Raw genomic sequence first — 20149 nt, forward strand, 5'->3', positions numbered from 1 at the left:
CCACTACAATAACAGTTTCTCTTTCTGCGCTTGGCTGAACTAAACATACATAACGAAAAACACAGAAAAACAAAATAAACAACGCAATAAAACCAACCGAATGAAGAGAAATCACAAAACAAAAACACACAGCTGAATAAAACCATATACATATATCTACACACACAAGTACATCGTTTTCTAATATACAGTGTTGTTGTTGCTTATTTAACAAAGCATTAAAAAAATATGACATTTTTTGATAAAATTTTCAGAGGTTGTCTCGGATTTTCGATCATATCTCCGTTATTTACCGACCGATTTTGCTGATTTTAAATAGCGATCTTCTCGAAAGCATGTCTAACAGAATTATTGAAGATTCGGATCACGCCGATATCTGGGGTCCTCTAAAAACTGATTTCAACAGACAGACGGACATGGCTTAATCGACTCCGCTATCTATAAGGATCCAGAATATATATACTTTATAGGTCGGAAAATTATATTATAGAAATTACAAACGGAATGACAATCTTATATATACCCTTCTCACGAAAGTGGAGGGTATAAAAATGTAAACAATAATAAACTTTGACAGCTATGAAAACCAGGCGAATTAAGAAAAAAATTATCGGCTGATTGAATAACACCACCTTATATAAATTCGCCTTGATTTTTCCTGAATATTTGGTTTACGTACAAGGCGAATTCATATAAGGTGGTGTTAATCAATCAGCTGATAATTTTTTTCTTAATTCGCCTGGTTTTCCTAGCTGTCAAGGTTTGTTATTGTTTACATTTTTATATTTAAAAATGTCCGTTAAACAGAGAAAAACTTCGTTAATATTTTTAATTATTTATGTAAAAAATCTGAAAATACCAAGCATCTCGTAAACAAATATCATTTTATTTAAATAATTTCATAATTGGTATGTATACAAATATGTTATTTAAGAAAATTTTTTTTCTATTAAATGTTAACATATTACACAATATTGTTTTTTATTAAAATGGTGTAGATAACGTGATTAACTAAACAAAATCTCTTTCGGAACACTTAATATTAAGAAACGCATATGATGAATTTTTCCGGCTGACGGCAGCTGACTTTTACGTTATGGCTTAATTTTGAAATCTATTAAATGTTAACAAATTAAACAATATTGTTTTATATATACACTATGTAGATGAAGAGATTAACTAAAAAAGTCTGTTCCGGAACGCCTTCTATAACAAAACCCGTCCGGCCCGATTATGGCCAAATATTGAAAATTACTCCGCTGGTGTAGAATAATCCATTCGCAACAAATATTCATTCATTCGTAATATAATATTTTCATGAATATGTACTTTTTTATGTTTATTTTTTACAAAAAATTAAGTTTTACTTAACTGAAGGCACTTACTTCAATATTGCAAATTAAGCTGCCGGAATAGAGTTTTTCGTTTAAAACAAACAATATTCAATTCAGAATATATTTTCCTCACAAATTTTATATTTTTATTTTTTAATATAATATAAACATTTTACAAAAATTTTCCATCAAATGAATTCGCCGTACTTATGGTTTTTGACATTTACGAAAACTAAAAGCAAAAACAAAATACATGGGAAATGTTGTTGTTGCAGAACTGCCACCACCTTATCTGAATTCGCCTTGGTTTACGTAGATGTCAATAACCATAAGTGCGGCGAATTCATTTAATGAAAAATTTTTGTAAAATGTTTATATTTTTTTAAAAAATAAAGGTAAAGATATTAAAATTTGTGAGGAAAATATATTCTGAATTGAATAATGTTTGTTTCAAACGAAAAATTCTATTCCGGCAGATTAATTTGCAAAATTTAAGTAAGCTCCTAAAGTTAAGTAAAACTTAATTTTTTGTGCAAAAATAAACAAAAAAGTATATACTAGGGATGCCAAATTCCGGGATTTTGAAAATTGCAATCCTGGGTTTTTACGGGATTGCAAGAATTTAATTATTTTATATAAGAAAATCTTCAAATCATCATGTTTGTAAAGAAAATGTTTTAGTTTGTTGAAATTTAGTTAACAAAATATGTATTTAAATTAAATCAATCTAATTAGTTATAATATTTAAATAAAAACTATTAGAACTTTATAATTTCTTAAGCTTGTTAAATACACACTTTCTAAATAAAAACAAGTAAGCAATTATAGTCGGAAGAGGCCGACCATATAATATCCTACACCTGTTACAAAAAGTAAAATGTGAGTTGGTTTTCATAATAAAACAATTAATTTTAATTATACCTTGCCTCAGATACTTAAGCCATTTATTGTTGAATATAATTATGGACATTGAAGGGGGCTTTTTATAGGGGCTAGGGTTAAATGAGATCCTACAATTATAAAATTCATCAGGGTGGTATAGGCTAGTATGGAACATGGTTTTGCAGCTTTTTGTCGAGATACGAGTATATTAAAAGTAATTATTAACTTTAAAGCCCTTTTCGGCGGGTTCAGTTGAATGGGGGATACTTAAAATAATGGACCGATGGTAACCATTTTTAATAGGCTTCATCTCCGGAACCATAAATGATCGTACAGGTGGACGGACATAGCTAAACATAATTATATGCTTCGTCGCTGCAACAGCGACCTGTAGTTTGATTACATTTTCTTATCCGATTGGTATACTTTAAGGTTGATGTGGCATAATAGAATAGAATTTTACATAACAAAATAGAATTTTACATAAATATATATTAGTTTTGGAACATAACGTATTCGTAGTATTTGTTGAAAATGTTTACTCAGATTTGTAGAAAGTTTGAAATGCAAAATCTTGATAAATAAAACTTGTGTTCGACTGTACAAAAATGAAATACCCATTGTTCAAGTTCGATTTATGGTTTACACTTGTTTTGATAACATATGCAAAACTATTTTTTGCGACGTTAGAATCTTATTAAGCTCCGCTTTATTTACAACTTTGTTGGAAAATTCTAACGAGTAAACCGCTAACGGTACATAAATATTGTTTGCCACCAATTTACGTTTTGTAAAGTAAAAAACACTTCTTTTCTGATCGTCAACATAAGCACTACTTGCTCTTGACGTTATTACTTCTACGAGGTAAAATAAATACAGAGAGATCTACGTCTCATTAAATTTGCAAATATTTTGTTTTATTTTCATAAAATCTTGGGAAATTGTGATGGAGCTAAACATTTGGTCCTAGCGAACCGGATTTTTGTGTATTATATACGGATTTTTGGCATCTTCACTCCATCATGCCTCGGAAAACATACAGTCCACCGAAGATATATTTATTATTAATTTTTAAGAAATTTTTACGAAATAAGGTACGTAAATATATTTCAATTGTGAGCAAGTGATAAAAAATTCTATAGTTGTTCCGCGAACACACACACATATTTTTGTGATTTTTCAATTGGTTTAACTTGTTGTATTTGTGGATATTTTGCACTAATTTTAACTTTAATTTATATCAAAAAATATTTAAATTCTTTTAATCCTACGGACAATAATTTAAATCGATATTGTTGATCTTATTTTATTATAAATTAGTGTTTCATTACATTTTCTTTTGTGCGTTTGTTTACAGATTTACATCGGGAGTTAGAAAGACTTTGGGACAAAGTTATTTCGACGTACGAAGTATGTCTTAACACTCTAGAGTCTAGTCACATCTTATGAATATATTGAATGTGGAGGATCTATTTCTAAGAAAATAAGAACATTGGAATCCGCTTCAAAAATTAATGAACTTCCAACAGCGAATTTGAATTCCGATAATTCAGAGCATAATCTGACGCTCCCTCCATGCGATATCGACTCTTTCGTAGGGGATTATGTTTCTTGACCCGCTTTTAGGGATTTATTTACCGCAATTTACATTAATAGCTCGATGCTTAGCAATATAGAACGTCTTTGCCATTTAATACGGATAACCGAGAGTGAAGCTAAAACAATTGTTTCAAGATATCCATTAAATAATAATAGTTTTGAGTTAGCCTGGCGCGATTTAAGGAATGCATATGAGAATCCTCGTATGTTGGTGCATAACCAACTAAAGCTTTTGTTTAGTCTTCCTGTCTTTGACAAGGAGTCGATCACAGCACTCAAAACCTTACAGTGCGGAATCGATAGTTTTCTTACGGCACTTTCTATTTATAATGTGCCTACAGATAATTGGGACCCAATTATAGTGTTTATGTGTATTCGACGTCTACCTAGTTCAACAATTATTTTATGGGAACAGGGCATTAAGGACAAATTAAGTTTATCTTCATGGAAAGATTTAGATAATTTTCTGAAGGAAAGAATTCTGACTTTGCAATGTCTTCAAGAAATTAAAGGTACAAACTCCACTAATATGGAATCTTCATTGCAATCTCACAATTCTTCCGGAAAAATTTCTTATGTCCTAATCAGTCCCACTACTTGCGAAATTGTCGTCGTTTTAAAAGTCTTTCAATATCTGATAGAATTTCAACAGTGAATGAGCATAACTTCTGCACTAATTGTCTTTCGAGGACACATACTGCTAGAAGTTGCAAAATAAATAATAATTGTTATATATGCAATAATCGACATCACTCGATGCTTCATTTTAGATAGTAGGCCTGTAGATATTCTTATTGGTGCGGATTTATATCATCGTTTTATTTATTTATTTTATTTATTTATATCATCAGGAAGTACAGCAAAATATATTATGGCCATTATTGGCACAAAAAACTGTATTTGGCAGGATTCTGACAGGACCAGCTAATCCCAGGGACTTTGAATCACATATCGCAAATTTACAATACACTACGTGGTCTAACGCTTCTTAACGTTTGTTTGAATATCACTTAAAATGCTCACAAGAATATATTCGGAAAAGGTTAAAACTTACCACGCATTCTGCACATGCTCAAGTTTCTGGCATCAATAATGTAGTTATTGAAGTTTCTAAATATTGTCCTGTGGAAATTGGTTCCGATTTAGACTCTTCAGTAAAACTTAGTACAAACGCATTTGTTTTACCAAAAATTTCGGGAAATTTACCTTCAACTTTCGTAAATATCGATATTAAAAAGTTATTGCCAAATCTTCGTTTGGCGGATTCAAATCTTTTAGATAGTAGGCCTGTAGATATTCTTATTGGTGCGGATTTATATCATCGTATAATATATATATATATAGATCTCAATGTTAATTTCAACTCTTTATTGTTGCAAGGTGGCCGGCAATGTTCAAGTTCGATTTATGGTTTACACTTGTTTTGATAACATATGCAAATACTATTTTTTGCGACGTTAGAATCTTATTAACCTCCGCTTTATTTACAACTTTGTTGGAAAATTCTAACGAGTAAACCGTTAAGACCTGGTTCACACTAGGAAACTTTTTTGGAAAACTTTTGATTTTTGTGTGTTACAGAAAGAAATATCAACCATTTCTTTCTCTCACACAAAAAATCAAAGTTTCTCAACGAAAGTTTCCTAGCGTGAACCAGGTCTAACGGTACCTAAATATTGTTTGCCACCAATTTAAGTTTTGTAAAGTAAAAAACTCTTCTTTTCTGATTGTCAACATAAGCACTACGTGCTCTTGGCGTTATTACTTCTACGAGGTAAAATAATAATAATAATAAATACAGAGAGATCTACGTCTCATTAAATTTGGAAATATTTTGTTTTATTTTCATAAAATCTTGGGAAATTGTGGTGGAGCTGAACAACCATCATCAAAATATTGTAATGTATTGATACTAATTTTTTCGGAGGAGGTTCTATCATGTCTTCTTGCTTCAATTTTTGTCCAAATTTGCAGCTCAAATAGAGTGTGTCTTCTAAAGGTATTTTGAGACTACAAAAAGTATTACAAATATTATAGTGTAAACATAAAATGTATTTTTCGGATTGATTTTTCGAAAATCCAAATTATTTTCATAATATTTTTAATTTGAAGTGTGTTAATACTCAGTATTATAGTCTGAAAATACCTTAACTCGCATTTTCAACTTACATACACAGAACGTGTTCGATGTGTTAAAAACGAAATCAATTTATATGTTCTATGAGCATGGAATCATTTCACTTTTAAAAATAAAACTTTCAAATAAGTATAAAACTAGCAGAATTTTGTATGACATAAATCAGAAATAAAATAAGATTGTAATTGGCAAATTTATGAAAATCTTGGCTTAAAAAGGAAAATAAAAACATTTTTTGAAGCAAATCCCGGGATTTATTTTAAAAAAATCCCGGGTTTCGAGATATCCTAATCCCGAAAAAATCTCGGGATTTATTTAGCAAATCCTGGGATTCGGGATTTACTAATCGCGAAAAATCCCGGGATTTGCAGGATTGGCATCCCTAGTATATACCCTGTGGTAATATTCTATGCTCATTACATTTCAGCACAAAGTATACAGAGATGTCACTTTTGACACTTGAAAAACTCTAAAATCAGCTTTTGTTTGATTTTGAAATTGTTTGGTGAGAAGAGGTATATAAAATACAGCTAAAAAAATCATTGAATTCGTTTTGTGCGAAAGAGAGGGAAATAGCTTTTTGCTCCTGACTTCTCTGTATACCCTATGATTTCAGTTAATGTGCTCAAATGCAAAAAGAATACAAAACCAAGTCCATGATGTAAAAAGTAAGGTGGGAGCGTTTCGGCAACAAACACAATAGTTTTTTGTTGTCTTGAGTTGGGTTTTGTCAAAATGAAATTTCTAAAATTGAAAAATATTAAACATTGGAAATAGTTCTTGTGTATCACAATATTACCTACAAAACTGTTGTTACATTTAGCTTGTATCTGCAGCACGACAATGTTTTAAAGCTTCTTCATTTGAATTTTCTTATTTGAAAACTTTTTATGAATATTTTAATTCATAATTTGAAATTTAATTTTTTTTGCTTTGAAAATACAAATATAAATTTTTTTTAATTTAAAAATAAATTAATTTATTTTGACACAACCCAAGCACTTTTTAAATAAACAAATACAAAATCAGCTGCCTTAACGATTTCACCTTACTTAGTGCATCCTGACCAAGTCAGAAAATCATCCTGCAAAGATCAAAACAAACAATTGCAAACGTTTGGTTTAGTTTATTTTTGTACTTTGCATCAACACCTTAATCAGCAGAAAAAGTCTAAAATCAGTCTTTGATTTTGAAATTGTTTGGTGAGAAGAGGTATATAAAATACAACTTCAAAAATCATTGAAATTGTTTTGTGCGAGAGGGAAATAGCTTTTTGCCTGTGATATCTCTGTATACCCTGCGCCTTAAGGAAATATAGAATTGTGAACCAACAGTTTTACAAAATAATTTTTCTGACTTGAAAAACAATTGTATTATTATTAGAAAAACTGTTTATTTGATTATGAAGCAGCAGATTTTTCTACTAATTTAGACATTAATTTTTGTTCTTTGGCTTTACGTTTTGCTTCTTTTTGTTTCTTTTTATCCTCTCTTTCTTTCTGCTCTAACACCTCCTTAAACCTTTCATCTCTAGGATCGACTTTGTAACCAAAATGCCTTCGAACTTCTTCTATTAGCCGTTCTCTTTTTTCCTTAGCCGCAAGAGCATCAGCCTCCTTTTTCATTATTCTTGAATTTAATTCCTGCTTCCATTGCTCTAATTTTTCAAGCTTTTTGTTGATGTCCTCTTCCCGCTTAAGTATTTCATCAGTTTTGCACTTTTGTTGAAACTTATATTTGCTAATCATTGACTGTACTGTTTCTGGCTCAGCAAATTTCTCGTAACGAGATTTTGATATATTGTCCTCTTTAGTACTGAAGCATATACGAGGACTTATTCCGCTACTGGATCCATAACGACCATACGTTTTTCGTTGATATTTTTCGGTTAAATGGATCCAAGAATTTGGCTCTTTGTATGGACATTTGTTGTGGAGCACATTTTGATGTTGATTTAACAGGCCGGATTTGTTGCAATCGATGACTAACTGATTTGCAACCGTAGCATCACCATTTTCATTATTCTCCAATGTTTCTTGAAGGCTCGAAAGTTTTCGTTGATTATTTAACACAATCACTTTTAATTTATTATTTCGTCGAATTAACAAATTAAACATGTTGAGTAACAATTATTTTTAATAATCTAGTAATGTGATGCAGAGGGCGAAGTCGATTTAAAATTGTCGGCGGCTAAGCTAAAATAATTCGGTGGCGGCTTACAGTCGTCTCAGAGCCGATCGTTTTATGGAAATTTAAGCTGTAAAAGTTATGTTCAAAAATAATAAAATATCAAAATTTAAAGACTGATGATCAAGTCTATTTGCTTAAAATATTAATTCATTACCAAATAATGATATAAATACAGAATTTGGAAATTTTGTCTTTATATACAAGATCTATTTAAGAAAATCTCTTAAACGTACATTACACATTACCAAATAATGCTCTTACTACAATATTTGACACAAATATTAGTTTTGTATACAAAAATTCAAATCACGTCGGAAATTTCACCACTAGTAAAGAGTTCGTGTGTGAATAAAATGACGTAAAAATTAACATTATTTTTGATCCGATATTTTTGAGGTTTATCTAAAAAATTGGGAAAAATGGCTTTATATGTAAGTATATAAATTATATTGTTTAAAGCTAAGATATTGAGCTTTTTATTAAGGTATAATATATTTCTGTAAGTATTATAGTTCCTGAGATATTAATAATTTAATTAAGCTTTTGTTTTGTTGTATTGGACATACCATACTGGAGAAAATCCTTGCGCCCGGCCGTAGGCCGCCTATTTAGGAAATCATTACTAAGCAAAACAAGCCGTGTAAACAAATAATATTTTCTAAATGCCCAAACCTGTCTTAAGCTTACTCAAGCCATCTTTGCACGATCACGCTAGTAATATGATCTGTCAAAATATTGAGTAGAAGAGTACGGATGGGATCGTCTAAACGCAATATGTAATGAAATCATCACACATTGAGAGAGAATACGGATGAAAAATTTGACAGTCGTATGCAGGTCGCATTAAAAATGGAAATCAACCAATTAATAACTTTATTTAAAATGTTTAACTGCCAGGAAGATAGTACGGTTCCATCTGAAATGGGTTTTGAAATCAAATATCTCTTTCATTTGATTAGATACAGAAATACCTTAAATAAAAGCTTAATTCATTAACTATTAACATATAGAAATTTATAATAGAATTATATATACATTTTTTCCGATTTCTTTTAGATAAAAAAAGTCAGGTCAAAATATATATATTTTCCGGGAAAAACACAAAGTCGGTCCATATTTAAGGTATTTTCAATACCTTTAATCCGATCTAAAAGTTTTTTTTGTAAACAAAATAGTTTTCGAGATACACACAAAAATGTATTAAACTTTGGAGCCCCGCCCACTCAAAAGTAGGCGTGGCCGACAAAAAAAATTATATTTTTAAATGCCCTTCGTTAAATAATGAACGTTTAGATGGAGACTCAAAAGGCATGCGTCATTTTTATTAGTATTGCAATATTTATGATTCTTAAACATTGTTTCTGTTATTTGTTTTATAATATATATGTTTATTTTTTAAATATTTGTTAATTAAATGTTGTGTTAAATATGTTTATACGAATTTGGTGAAATAACGAATAATTGATTATATGAGTTTAGTTGAGAAGTATTCCTATTTTTATAGCTCTTTATTTAATTATTTATATTCTTTATAAAAATAACTGAAATTTAACGAACAAATATCTAAAATATTTATTATTTTGGGATTAAATGTAAAAATTTAAATGTAAAAATTTAAAATATTGCAAGTGGCATCACTGATTCATGCATTCGAGTGATCGCACACGATCTTTTATGTCATTATTAAAAAAAAATTATATTTGTTTACGAAATTCTTGGTAGTTTTAGATTTTTTACATGAATAATTTAAAATATTACCGAAGTTTTTTTGAAAAAAGTCGACTTTGTTAATAAAAGTCGAAAAAAGTCGATAAGTCGAAAAAGGTGATAAGTCAAAAAAAGTCAAAAAGTCGAAAACTCGAAAATTGTAGAAACAAGTCAAAAATAGTCAAAAATTAAAAAAAGTGGAAAAAAAGTCAAAAACTCTAATATAGTCGGAAAAACTCGAAAAAAGTCAAAAAATAGTCGGAAAGAAGTCGAAAATGGTAAAAAAAGTAAAAAAAAAAAAATCGAAAAGTCGGAAAAAGTCGACAACTATTTATAAAATGCTTATAGTCGAAAAGTCTAAAAGTCGACTTTTAATTAAATGAAAAGGTCGAAAAATCGACTTTTAACTAAATGAAAAAAGTCGAAAAGTCGACTTTTCGTTTCAACTATAGAACCCTACTCAGAACTCGTCTGTGTAAAGAGAATAACAAATTTTGTTTGACAACCCTTTCAGCTTCTACACCATTTACAGTTGTATTTCAGAATTTTCTAGTTCTATTTCAGAAATTTCCATTTATATTTAAGAATTTTCCAATTATGTTTCAAAAATTTCTAATTATATTTCAGAAATTTCCAATTATATATCAGAAAATTCCAATTACATTTCAGAATTGTTTTTAATATTTCAGAAATTTATACTTATATTTCATAAATGTCTACTTATATTTCAGAAATTTCCATTTATATTTCAGAAATTTCTAATTATATTTCAGAAATTTCTAATTATATACCAGAAAATTCCAATTATATATCAAAAATTTCTAATTATATATCAGAAAATTTTAATTGTATTTCAGAATTGTTTTTTATATTTCCGAAATTTCCAATTATGTTTCAGAAATTTCTAATTATATTTCAGAAATTTCCAATTATGTTTCAGAAATTTCTTATTATATTTCAGAAATTTCTAATTATATATCAGAAAATTCTAATTGTATTTCAGAATTTTCAAATTGTATTTAAGAATTTTTAAATTGTATTTCAAAAGTTTCCAGTTGTATTACAGAGTTTTCAAATTGTATTTCAAAAAATTCCAATTGTATTTCAGAAATTTGAAATACAATTTAAAAATTCTTAAATACAATTTGAAAATTCTGAAATACAATTGGAAACTTCTGACATATAATTAGAATTTTCTGATATATAATTAGAAATTTCTGAAAAATAATTAGAAATTTCTGAAACATAATTGGAAATTTCTGAAATATAATTAGAAATTTCTGAAACATAATTGGAAATTTCTGAAATATAAAAAACAATTCTGAAATACAATTAGAATTTTCTGATATATAATTAGAAATTTCTGATATGTAATTGGAATTTTCTGATATATAATTAGAAATTTCTGAAATATAATTAAAAATTTCTGAAATATAAATGAAAATTTCTGAAATATAAGTGGACATTTATGAAATATAAGTAGAAATTTCTGAAATATTAAAAACAAATTTAAAATATAATTGGAATTTTCTGATATATAATTGGAAATTTGTGAAATATAATTAGAAATTTTTGAAACATAATTGGAAAATTCTGAAATATAAATGGAAATTTCTGAAATAGAACTAGAAAATTCTGAAATACAACCGTAAATGGTGTAGACCATTTTAAAACAAGTAAGAGTGTTATACTCGGCTATGCCGAATCTTGTGTACTCACCATCAAATCACTGATATTTAAATGAACTTTGATATTTTGAATACATTATTATACATATATCGATATTAATGAGAACATAAGGACATTATTAATTATTAATATTAATGAGAACTATTGACAGTGCTAATTTTTATAGGGAGTAGGGTTATTTATACATACATATATGGACCAATTCTCATAAAAGTCTGTCATTTTCTGGGGGAGGAATTTATATGGGGTGGTGTAATTATGGACTGATCCACATACAAATTGATAGAGAGATTTCGGTTCCTATAGAAGAGATAGAGATATTACCTTACACAAAACTAGTTTATGTGGAATTTCATAAATCTACTAGTATTTTTAAGCCAGTACTGATCTTTAAAGTCATTTTCTGAAGGGGCCTTATATGGGGGTAGGGTCAATTATAGACCGATCTTTGTAAAATTTTGTAGAACGATATTGGTTCCTACAGGTCATGTTTATATCGATCCACATAAAATTAAGTTAAGAGTTTTTGACTAGCAAGGAAATTTTTAAGCCAGTAATGGGTCTTAAAGTATTTTTCTGATGGGGACCTTATTTTGGGGGTAGGATCAATTAAGGCCTGTTCCACATAAAATTTGGTAAAGAGATTTTGGCTTGTGAAAAACTTACTTCTGTGAAATTTCATCGCTATACTCGTATTTTTAACGCAGTAATGAGCGTTAAGGTATTTTTATGGAGGGGACCTTATATGGGAGGTAGGGTCAATTATAGACCGATCCACATAAAATTTGGTGGAAAGGTTTTGGTTCCTAAGATACTTACTTATGTCAAATTTCTTTGCTATATTCGTATTTTTACGCCCATAATAAACTTTAAAGTCGTTTTCTGAAGGGGACCTTATATGGGGTGTAGAGTCAATTATGGACCAATCCACATAAAATTTGGTAAATTTTGACTTGTATAAATCTTACTTCTTTGTAATTTCATTGCTATCATCCTATTTTTAACCCAGTAATGAGCATTAAAGAAATTTTATGAGGGGACTTTTTTTGAGGGGTAGGGTCAACTATGGACCGATCCACTTCTGTGAAATTTCATCGCTGTACTCGTATTTTGAAACCAGTAATGAGTGTTAAAATAATTTTATGAGGGGCCTTGTATGCGGGGTAGGGTCAATTATAGACCGATTCACATAAAATTTCATAAAGAGTTTTTGGCTAGTAAGACACTTCCTTATGTAAAATTTCATCGCTATACCCGTTTGTTTAATGAGCGTTAAAGTCATTTTCTGGAGGGGACCTTATATGGGTAGGGTCAATTATGGACCGATCCAAATAAAATTTAGTATAGAGATTTTGGCTAGTATAAAACTTACTTCTGTTAAATTTCATGGCTATAGTCGTATTTTTAAGCCAGTAATGAGCGTTAAAGTAAGTTTATGGAGGGACTTTATATGATGGATAGGGTCAAATATGGACCGATCCACATTAAATTTTTGGCTAGTAAGACACTTACATATATCAAATTTCATCGCTATATTCGTTTGTTTAAGCCAGTAATGAGCGTTACAGTCATTTTCTGAAGGGGACCTTATATGGGGAGTAGGGTCAATTATGGACAGATCCTAATAAAATTTAGTAGAGAAGTTTTGGCAAGTATAAATCTTACTTCTGTTAAATTTTACCGCTATAGTCGTATTTTTAAGCCAGTAATGAGCGTTAAAGTAATTTTATGAAGGGGACCTTATATGGGGGGTAGGGTCAATTATGGACTGATATACATAAAATTTGGTGAAGAGATATTGGCTCGCATGAAACCTATGTGCGTCGAATTTCATCGCTATATTCCCATTTTTAAGGGGACCTTTTATGGGGGGTGGTCCTATGGTCCTATGTCCGCCATAATGCAGAATTATTTTTCAGACCTAAAAAAACAGAAATAAGTTTTTCACAACGAATTTGTGAATATTTGAAGCACTTTATACAATATTCCGGGGGTGCATTTGTATGGGGGCTATGTGAAATCGTTGACCGATTTTGCCCATTTTCAATACCAAACATTTCTGATCAATAAAATATATTTTGGGAAAATTTGTAACGAACGAAACCGCAAGGGCTTAACTATCAAGGGGCTGCTACCTTTCAACACCGGCCGTGCTCATGGAAAATGGGGTGGATCTTGCCCCTATCAAGTCAATTTTTTTTTTATTTGAATTAAAATATTTGTTATTTATTTTAAGTTTGAATATTTAAAATGAAATGTGGGATTAATATTCATGAATATGGTAGCTTTATTTTATATATAAACTTCAAATCGCCTTTCTTGTCAGATGGTTAATCAGACTGACATTAAGGCAAATTGAAACTACCTTCTAATATATTTATACCATGGAATTGTGCGAAATTTTGTGGTATTTGCTTCATAAACAACGAATTTGTGAATATTTCAATTTATGAAAATTTGTGAATCGATTCTCAAAGCCAATATGATCAATACGAACAAGTATATTCAAAGTAAAAATTCATAAAGTGTTGAAACAACAAACCATGCCTCACAAATTTCATCTTAATATCTCTAATTTTGTGGACGCTATCGTGCCAACAGACAGACGGACGGACATAGCTAGATCGTCATAGAATCTTACGAGGTCCAAGAATATATATAAATAATGGGGTCTTAGAGCAATATTTCGATGTGTTACAGGAATGACAAAATCAATATAGCCCCCATCTTTTTTGATGGTGGGTATAAAAATAAAAATTTAAAAATGTATACCATTTAGGAACTTATTCTTAAATATTAATAAGTTTTGTCAATGAGAGTAGTTTATAATATTTATGCTGAAACTTTTTTCTTTAAACAATTAATATATAAAAAATAAAATGATTTAGAGAATGGTGGTTAGTGTATTTTATTTTCTCCTGTTCTGTATTTTGTTGAAAAAAATATGGTTACCGTAGTCATAACACCTTCACTGTTAGCATGAGGCTCCGACGAAATTTGAAATATTGAAACCTTTTGTCTTATTACGTATACACAAATTATGATTATTACTCTAATAAACATTACAATTATTACATTTCTGCTTATATAATTGATGGTATACAAATTTTTATTTTTCTTCATATTAAATTTGTTTTAAATACAATGATTGCAATTTAAATCTGCCAGAGTTGTATTAAAATATTTTATTATACCCTCCACCACCATTAGTGGTGATAGAGGGTATATATCAGTTTGTCATTCCGTTTGTAACACTAAGAAATATTCACCTAAGACCCAACAAAGTATATATATTCTTGATCCTTATGAAATTCTGAGTCGATCTAGATATGTGGCAATGAAACACCACAAAATTCACTCAAAATATCCATTGTTTTCCTAAGCAGTTTGGTATTGAAAATCTGCAAGATCGGTGAAATAGTTTCATAGTTATGAGTAAAAATTTAAGACAACCTATTTGTACTTTTTACAAAAACTACTGCAGATGAATTGATGAATTTTGTCAGAAATACGTCTATTGGTGCCAGAATTAACATTGTTAAAAATCGGAAAAATCGGTTCATAATTTCATATACCTCCCATACAAATGTACATATTCCTGGAAAATGTGTTTATTGTTACTTCCGTTAAAATATCGATATCTTCACAAAATTTTACCAATTAAAGTTTTATGTCAATACAATTCGTATCAAAGAAAAAATTTTTCCATCGGTCCACAAATGGTCATAGCTCCCATACAAGGTCCCCTCCCGAAAATCACTTAAACGCTCAAAACTCATTACCTAATTAATATATTTATACAAAATTTGCAACAAATATTACTTTTATATACATAAATGTTACCGTAAAATTTTCTTCCGATCGGACCACAATTGGTATAGCTTCTATAAAAGGTTCCCTCCCGAAAATCGCTTAAACGCACATAACTCATTATCTAATTAAGATATTTATACAAAATTTGGCACAAATATAATTTTTATCTACATAAATGTTACTGTAAAATTTTCTTCCGATCGGTTCACAATTGGTCATAGCTCCTATATAAGGTCCCCTCCCGAAAATCTCTTAAACGCTTAAAACTCGCTGCCTAATTAAGATATTTAAACAAAATTTACCCCAAATATTACTTTTGTATACATAAATGTTACCGTAACATTTTTTCCTATCGGTCCACAATTCGTCATAACATACAAGGATCCCTGCCGAAAAACTCTTAAACGCTTAAATCACTTAGCTCCTTTACAATTGTCCGTTTGGACCACAATTTGTCATATACATAACTCATTATCTAGGATAAAATTGTTACTTTTATGCAAAGAAAAGTCATTGTAAAATTTTGATAAATCCACAATTGGTCATAGCTCCCTAACAAGGTTCTCTTTCGAAAAATACTTAAATGCATAAACTTATTGCCAAACAATGATATCCATGCAAAATTTGGCACAAATATTACTTTTATATACAGAAAATATACTTGAAATTTGTTCAATGATCATAAATAATTGTTCGTTCATTTTCGAAAATTACGTAAACGCTTTTTAGTCATTACCGAATAAAGTTTTTAAAAAATAAACTTTTTTACTTCAGAAATGTTACTGTCAATTTCTTTGTCCGATCGTTCCATCGAAAGCCATTTCCACAGTATTAATCCAGTTGCATTATCATAACTATAATTGTAAACAATTATTACCTTATTCATGAAAATATTAGTCGCTTATTTTATGTTTAGAATACAAATTTTCCAAGCACAATTTCTAAAATAAACCATCAATTAACCCTTTTACTCACATACACATAGCTGGTGAAGGGTATTTAAGATTCGGCACCGTCGAATATAGCACTCTAACTTGTTTTAGTTATTAAATTTGGTAAAAAAAATATCAAATAATTTAATTTTAATTGTTTACTGTGTTACCGCACGTGGAAAAGACGCAAAAACTTATTTTCATTATTTACATTTTCAATATGTGTTTATGCACATGGAAAAAATTAAAAAAAGTTGATTTTTATTATTTACATTAAAAAATTATTTTTGATTAATTAAAATATGTATATAAATGTGGAAAGGAACAAATCTGATAAAATATAAATATATTTGGGATTATATCGTTACAGAGTTTCTTTTAATAAAAAACATTCGAAAAATTTTACTATGGCCGTATATATAAAATGACATATAAAACCATATATAAAACCATGATACAGAAATCGAATGGCATAATTTTTATGGGTGTATACAAAGCAACAAGCTTTTTTTACAAAAATTTTACTTTGGAAGCATACATATAGTAGTACATATAGGCGAAACTGAAGGGGTTTTCAAAGAAAAATTTTTATTCTCTTCACACCGACGAGCTCTGAGAGAATAAAACAAACTTCTGAGAACTAAACGCACTCACTAAACATCAAATTTTCTTCGCAAAATTGCGAGGATATTACCACTTATTAGTTTTTCTTATCAATTAAACTTAATGTTTATTATTTTTTTCAACATTTTTCATTTATTTAAAACCCCGAAAATAAGTTATATTTTACAAACGAAAAAAAAATATTTTTTATTCTTTGACATTTTATTTTAATTAAAATTGAAAAATGAAAAGCTGTACATTTTAGTATTGAAAATTAAAAAAGTATTTTACATACTTTTTTTTAATTCATCAAAAAAATAACAAAAAGACGTGTTTTTAATATGCTTTGAGATAAAACATATTTTCAAAAAAATAAATAACTAATATTTTCATTCACTGCCATATAAAATTTCATTAATAACACACAAAGAATAACGTCCAAAAAATGCATTCTTTATTTAGTATTTGTGTTTATTTTTGTGCTTCTACTAATACATTCTCACCAGTTAGGTCTTTGACAGGGGACTTGGGTTCTTGACAATTAGTTTCGCCTATATACTACTATATGGAAGTATATAAAAAATGATATTAAAATTGGTGTTAATTGGTGTTAATATATTTTACTTAAGGGAGACTTATATAGGAGTAGAAAGGCTTTGGATCATATAAAAATGATACATTCGCCGTACTTGGGGAACACTTTAGGTTGTTGTTACCCAGGACCCTGCAATTTACACAAATAAGGCATCTGGCGAATTGTCAAGATTAGACTCGTATCTTGACCCACATAAAAGTAACAAGGTGTTATAGGTTGACCTCCTGTGGATTCTGTGGTCCTATGTAATAGTTTTAATATTTTAGTTTATATAATTGATAATAGAAGTACAGTTAATCACAAAAATAAGTATACAGAAATACTGACGATTGGTTTTATTTAAAAAAACGTATTATTTTTTTCAAAAACAAGAAAGTAACACATTTATTAATTAAAAACTATTATGATAATTATTATTCACTACTTTTTTTCTTCATATTTCGGTTCTTTGAGTTCTCATTTAAGCTAAAGTTAAAAAGGTGCAAAATTTACGTCACAAAAGTAAGTATACAGATCATTATAGTATATATTTGGTTTAATGATATTAACAAAATTTATGAAAATTTTATTTGTATTAATATAATTACTTTTTAATAAAATATTTTTTACACAATAACTTGGAAAAAATCTACTTTTATTTCCGAAATCTTGAATTTTGGGCCGATTGGCTCCGGAATTAATTAGTAGCACAGTTTTTTCTACTATTTCTACGATTTTTATCCACTTTAGACCCCGGATTGTGGATCTGGTGGTCATTGAACAATCCAAATGATGCATTGGAAATAGAAAAGAAATTAAGATGTATCCGTGTTCAAAATTGTTCAATTCGTATTCATACCACCAATTGAGCCTGATTTAATATAAAAATCATACTATTTTGGACAATAATCAATTTCAGAACCGATATGTAGTGTAAGTTATTGACATGGTCACCATTCGACGATTATTGGTAGTATTTAGGAGTGTGTAATGGATGATTGGAACCAAAAAACATGTTTTAATTTATGGATACTAGTGCAAATATTTTAATATCGCATTTTAAGATATGAATTTTAGGAAATCGCCGTTAAATATCGAATATGAACGCTATACTATGTTAAAAACGGCAATGTTCCGCAATGGATTGTAATAATTGTAAAGAAACAATTAATTTAAAAGTTAAAATATCGTCTTCCAATGCATCATAATGAACAAACGAGGGATATCATTGAATACCCGATCCAAAACTCCGGGGGTTTAATGTTCTTAAATAGGAAAAAATGCTCCTATATTTTTTCGGAACAAAAAGTGAATTTTTTCCATTTTATAGTGTACAGAATATTTTATTATAAAATAATTACATTCAAATAGGTAAAATTTTCATGAATTTTGTTAATATCATTAATCCAAATACATATTGAAATTATCTGTATACTTACTTTTGTGGCGTAAATTTTGTACCTATTTAACTACACCTTAAATGAGAACTCAAGTAACCAAAATAACCCGGAAAAAATTAGTGAATAATAATTATCATAATTGTTTTTAATAAATAAATATGTTACTTTTTTATTTTTGAAAAAATAATATCCTTTTTTAAATAAAACCAATTGTCAGTATTTCTGTATACTTATTTTTGAGATTAACTGTACGTTAGATAAATGTATTAAACAGAATACCTGGGACAAAATAGAGTTAAAATATTAAAATACATAACGAATGTCTAAAAAAGAAAAATACATTTCGGCGGAATTGTATGAGGTTTATAATGTAATAATTTCAATTAATTACATTAAATAATTCTATATAAAAATATGAAATACTTAAAAATTTCCGGAAAAATTTAGGTTTTAATGTAACATATAAAAAATTTGAATAATATAATGATTTCCAAGATATAGAAAATTTTGTATTTAATTCATTTGGGATATGCAAAGGTCCCATTGAAAATCCGCTCATTTTTCTCCAAATGTTCACAGGAATGAATTCATATAAAATTTGAATTATCTAGCTCTAATTTGGACTTTTATCAGGGGGGCTGGTTGGTGTGTAACCTCAATGTGATTGGGTAATAAATTGTCGGTCTAGCAAATTAAACCTCCCATATTAATTGAATAAAAATTCACATATCTGAAAAACTATTAGTGCTAGAAAATTTTACATGAAACACTTTGACATTTAGGTGAAAAATTTGAGAAAATTTGGATTTCAATGATTTCATATGAATTAAATTCAAAATTTCGTACGTCTGAGAAACTATTATATTATTAAAATTTTTCATAGGTTACATTGAAATCTAAATTAACATTTAGAAAAATTGGCGAATAATTTGCGTGGCATCTCGAAAATGTAAAAAATGTTTATCTGTAAAACTATTATAGTTAGAATCATTAAAATCGTAAAGTTTTTTTTTATATACATACATTGATTTTAGGGTATCAAAACACATTGGGTTTTGCTAGTATATATTTAGTAAAACCCAGTGTGCAAAAAAAGTCGAATATAGTCGAAAAGCCTTAATTAAAATTTGGAAAAATTAGCGAAGTTGCAATAATTTGCGTGGCATCCAATATTTAAAAAAAATAAATATCTAGAAAACTTTTATAGTTAGAATCGTAAAGTGTTGTTTTATTTACATTGCTTTTACGGGTAAAGCTAGTTTATTACAAAATTCATTCCAGTTATGTAT

General features: G+C 28.8%; 2 protein-coding genes across 2 annotated transcripts; one reads left to right on the forward strand and one right to left on the reverse strand.

The window, feature by feature from the left end:
- The first annotated feature begins 2249 nt into the window (after positions 1–2249).
- LOC124420372 lies at positions 2250–4843 on the forward strand. The gene is made up of 2 exons (XM_046952952.1): positions 2250–3310; positions 3574–4843. The coding sequence occupies exon 2, from the start codon at positions 3877–3879 to the stop codon at positions 4468–4470; it is 594 nt and encodes a 197-aa protein (XP_046808908.1). The 5' UTR covers positions 2250–3310; positions 3574–3876; the 3' UTR covers positions 4471–4843.
- A 2482-nt stretch (positions 4844–7325) lies between these two features.
- On the reverse strand, positions 7326–8151 carry LOC111688992 (growth arrest and DNA damage-inducible proteins-interacting protein 1). The gene has a single exon (XM_023451496.2). It carries the CDS (start codon positions 8067–8069, stop codon positions 7353–7355), a length of 717 nt encoding a protein of 238 aa, XP_023307264.2. The 5' UTR covers positions 8070–8151; the 3' UTR covers positions 7326–7352.
- Between the last annotated feature and the right edge of the window lie 11998 nt (positions 8152–20149).

This window comes from Lucilia cuprina, chromosome 5 (assembly GCF_022045245.1).
Source record: "Lucilia cuprina isolate Lc7/37 chromosome 5, ASM2204524v1, whole genome shotgun sequence".
Taxonomy (NCBI): Eukaryota; Metazoa; Arthropoda; class Insecta; order Diptera; family Calliphoridae; genus Lucilia; species Lucilia cuprina.

Coding starts and splice junctions, on each gene's coding strand:
- LOC124420372 (XM_046952952.1), top strand. CDS start 3,877: ATGCTTAGCAATATAGAACGTCTTTGCCATTTAATACGGATAACCGAG.
- LOC111688992 (XM_023451496.2), bottom strand. CDS start 8,069: ATGTTTAATTTGTTAATTCGACGAAATAATAAATTAAAAGTGATTGTG.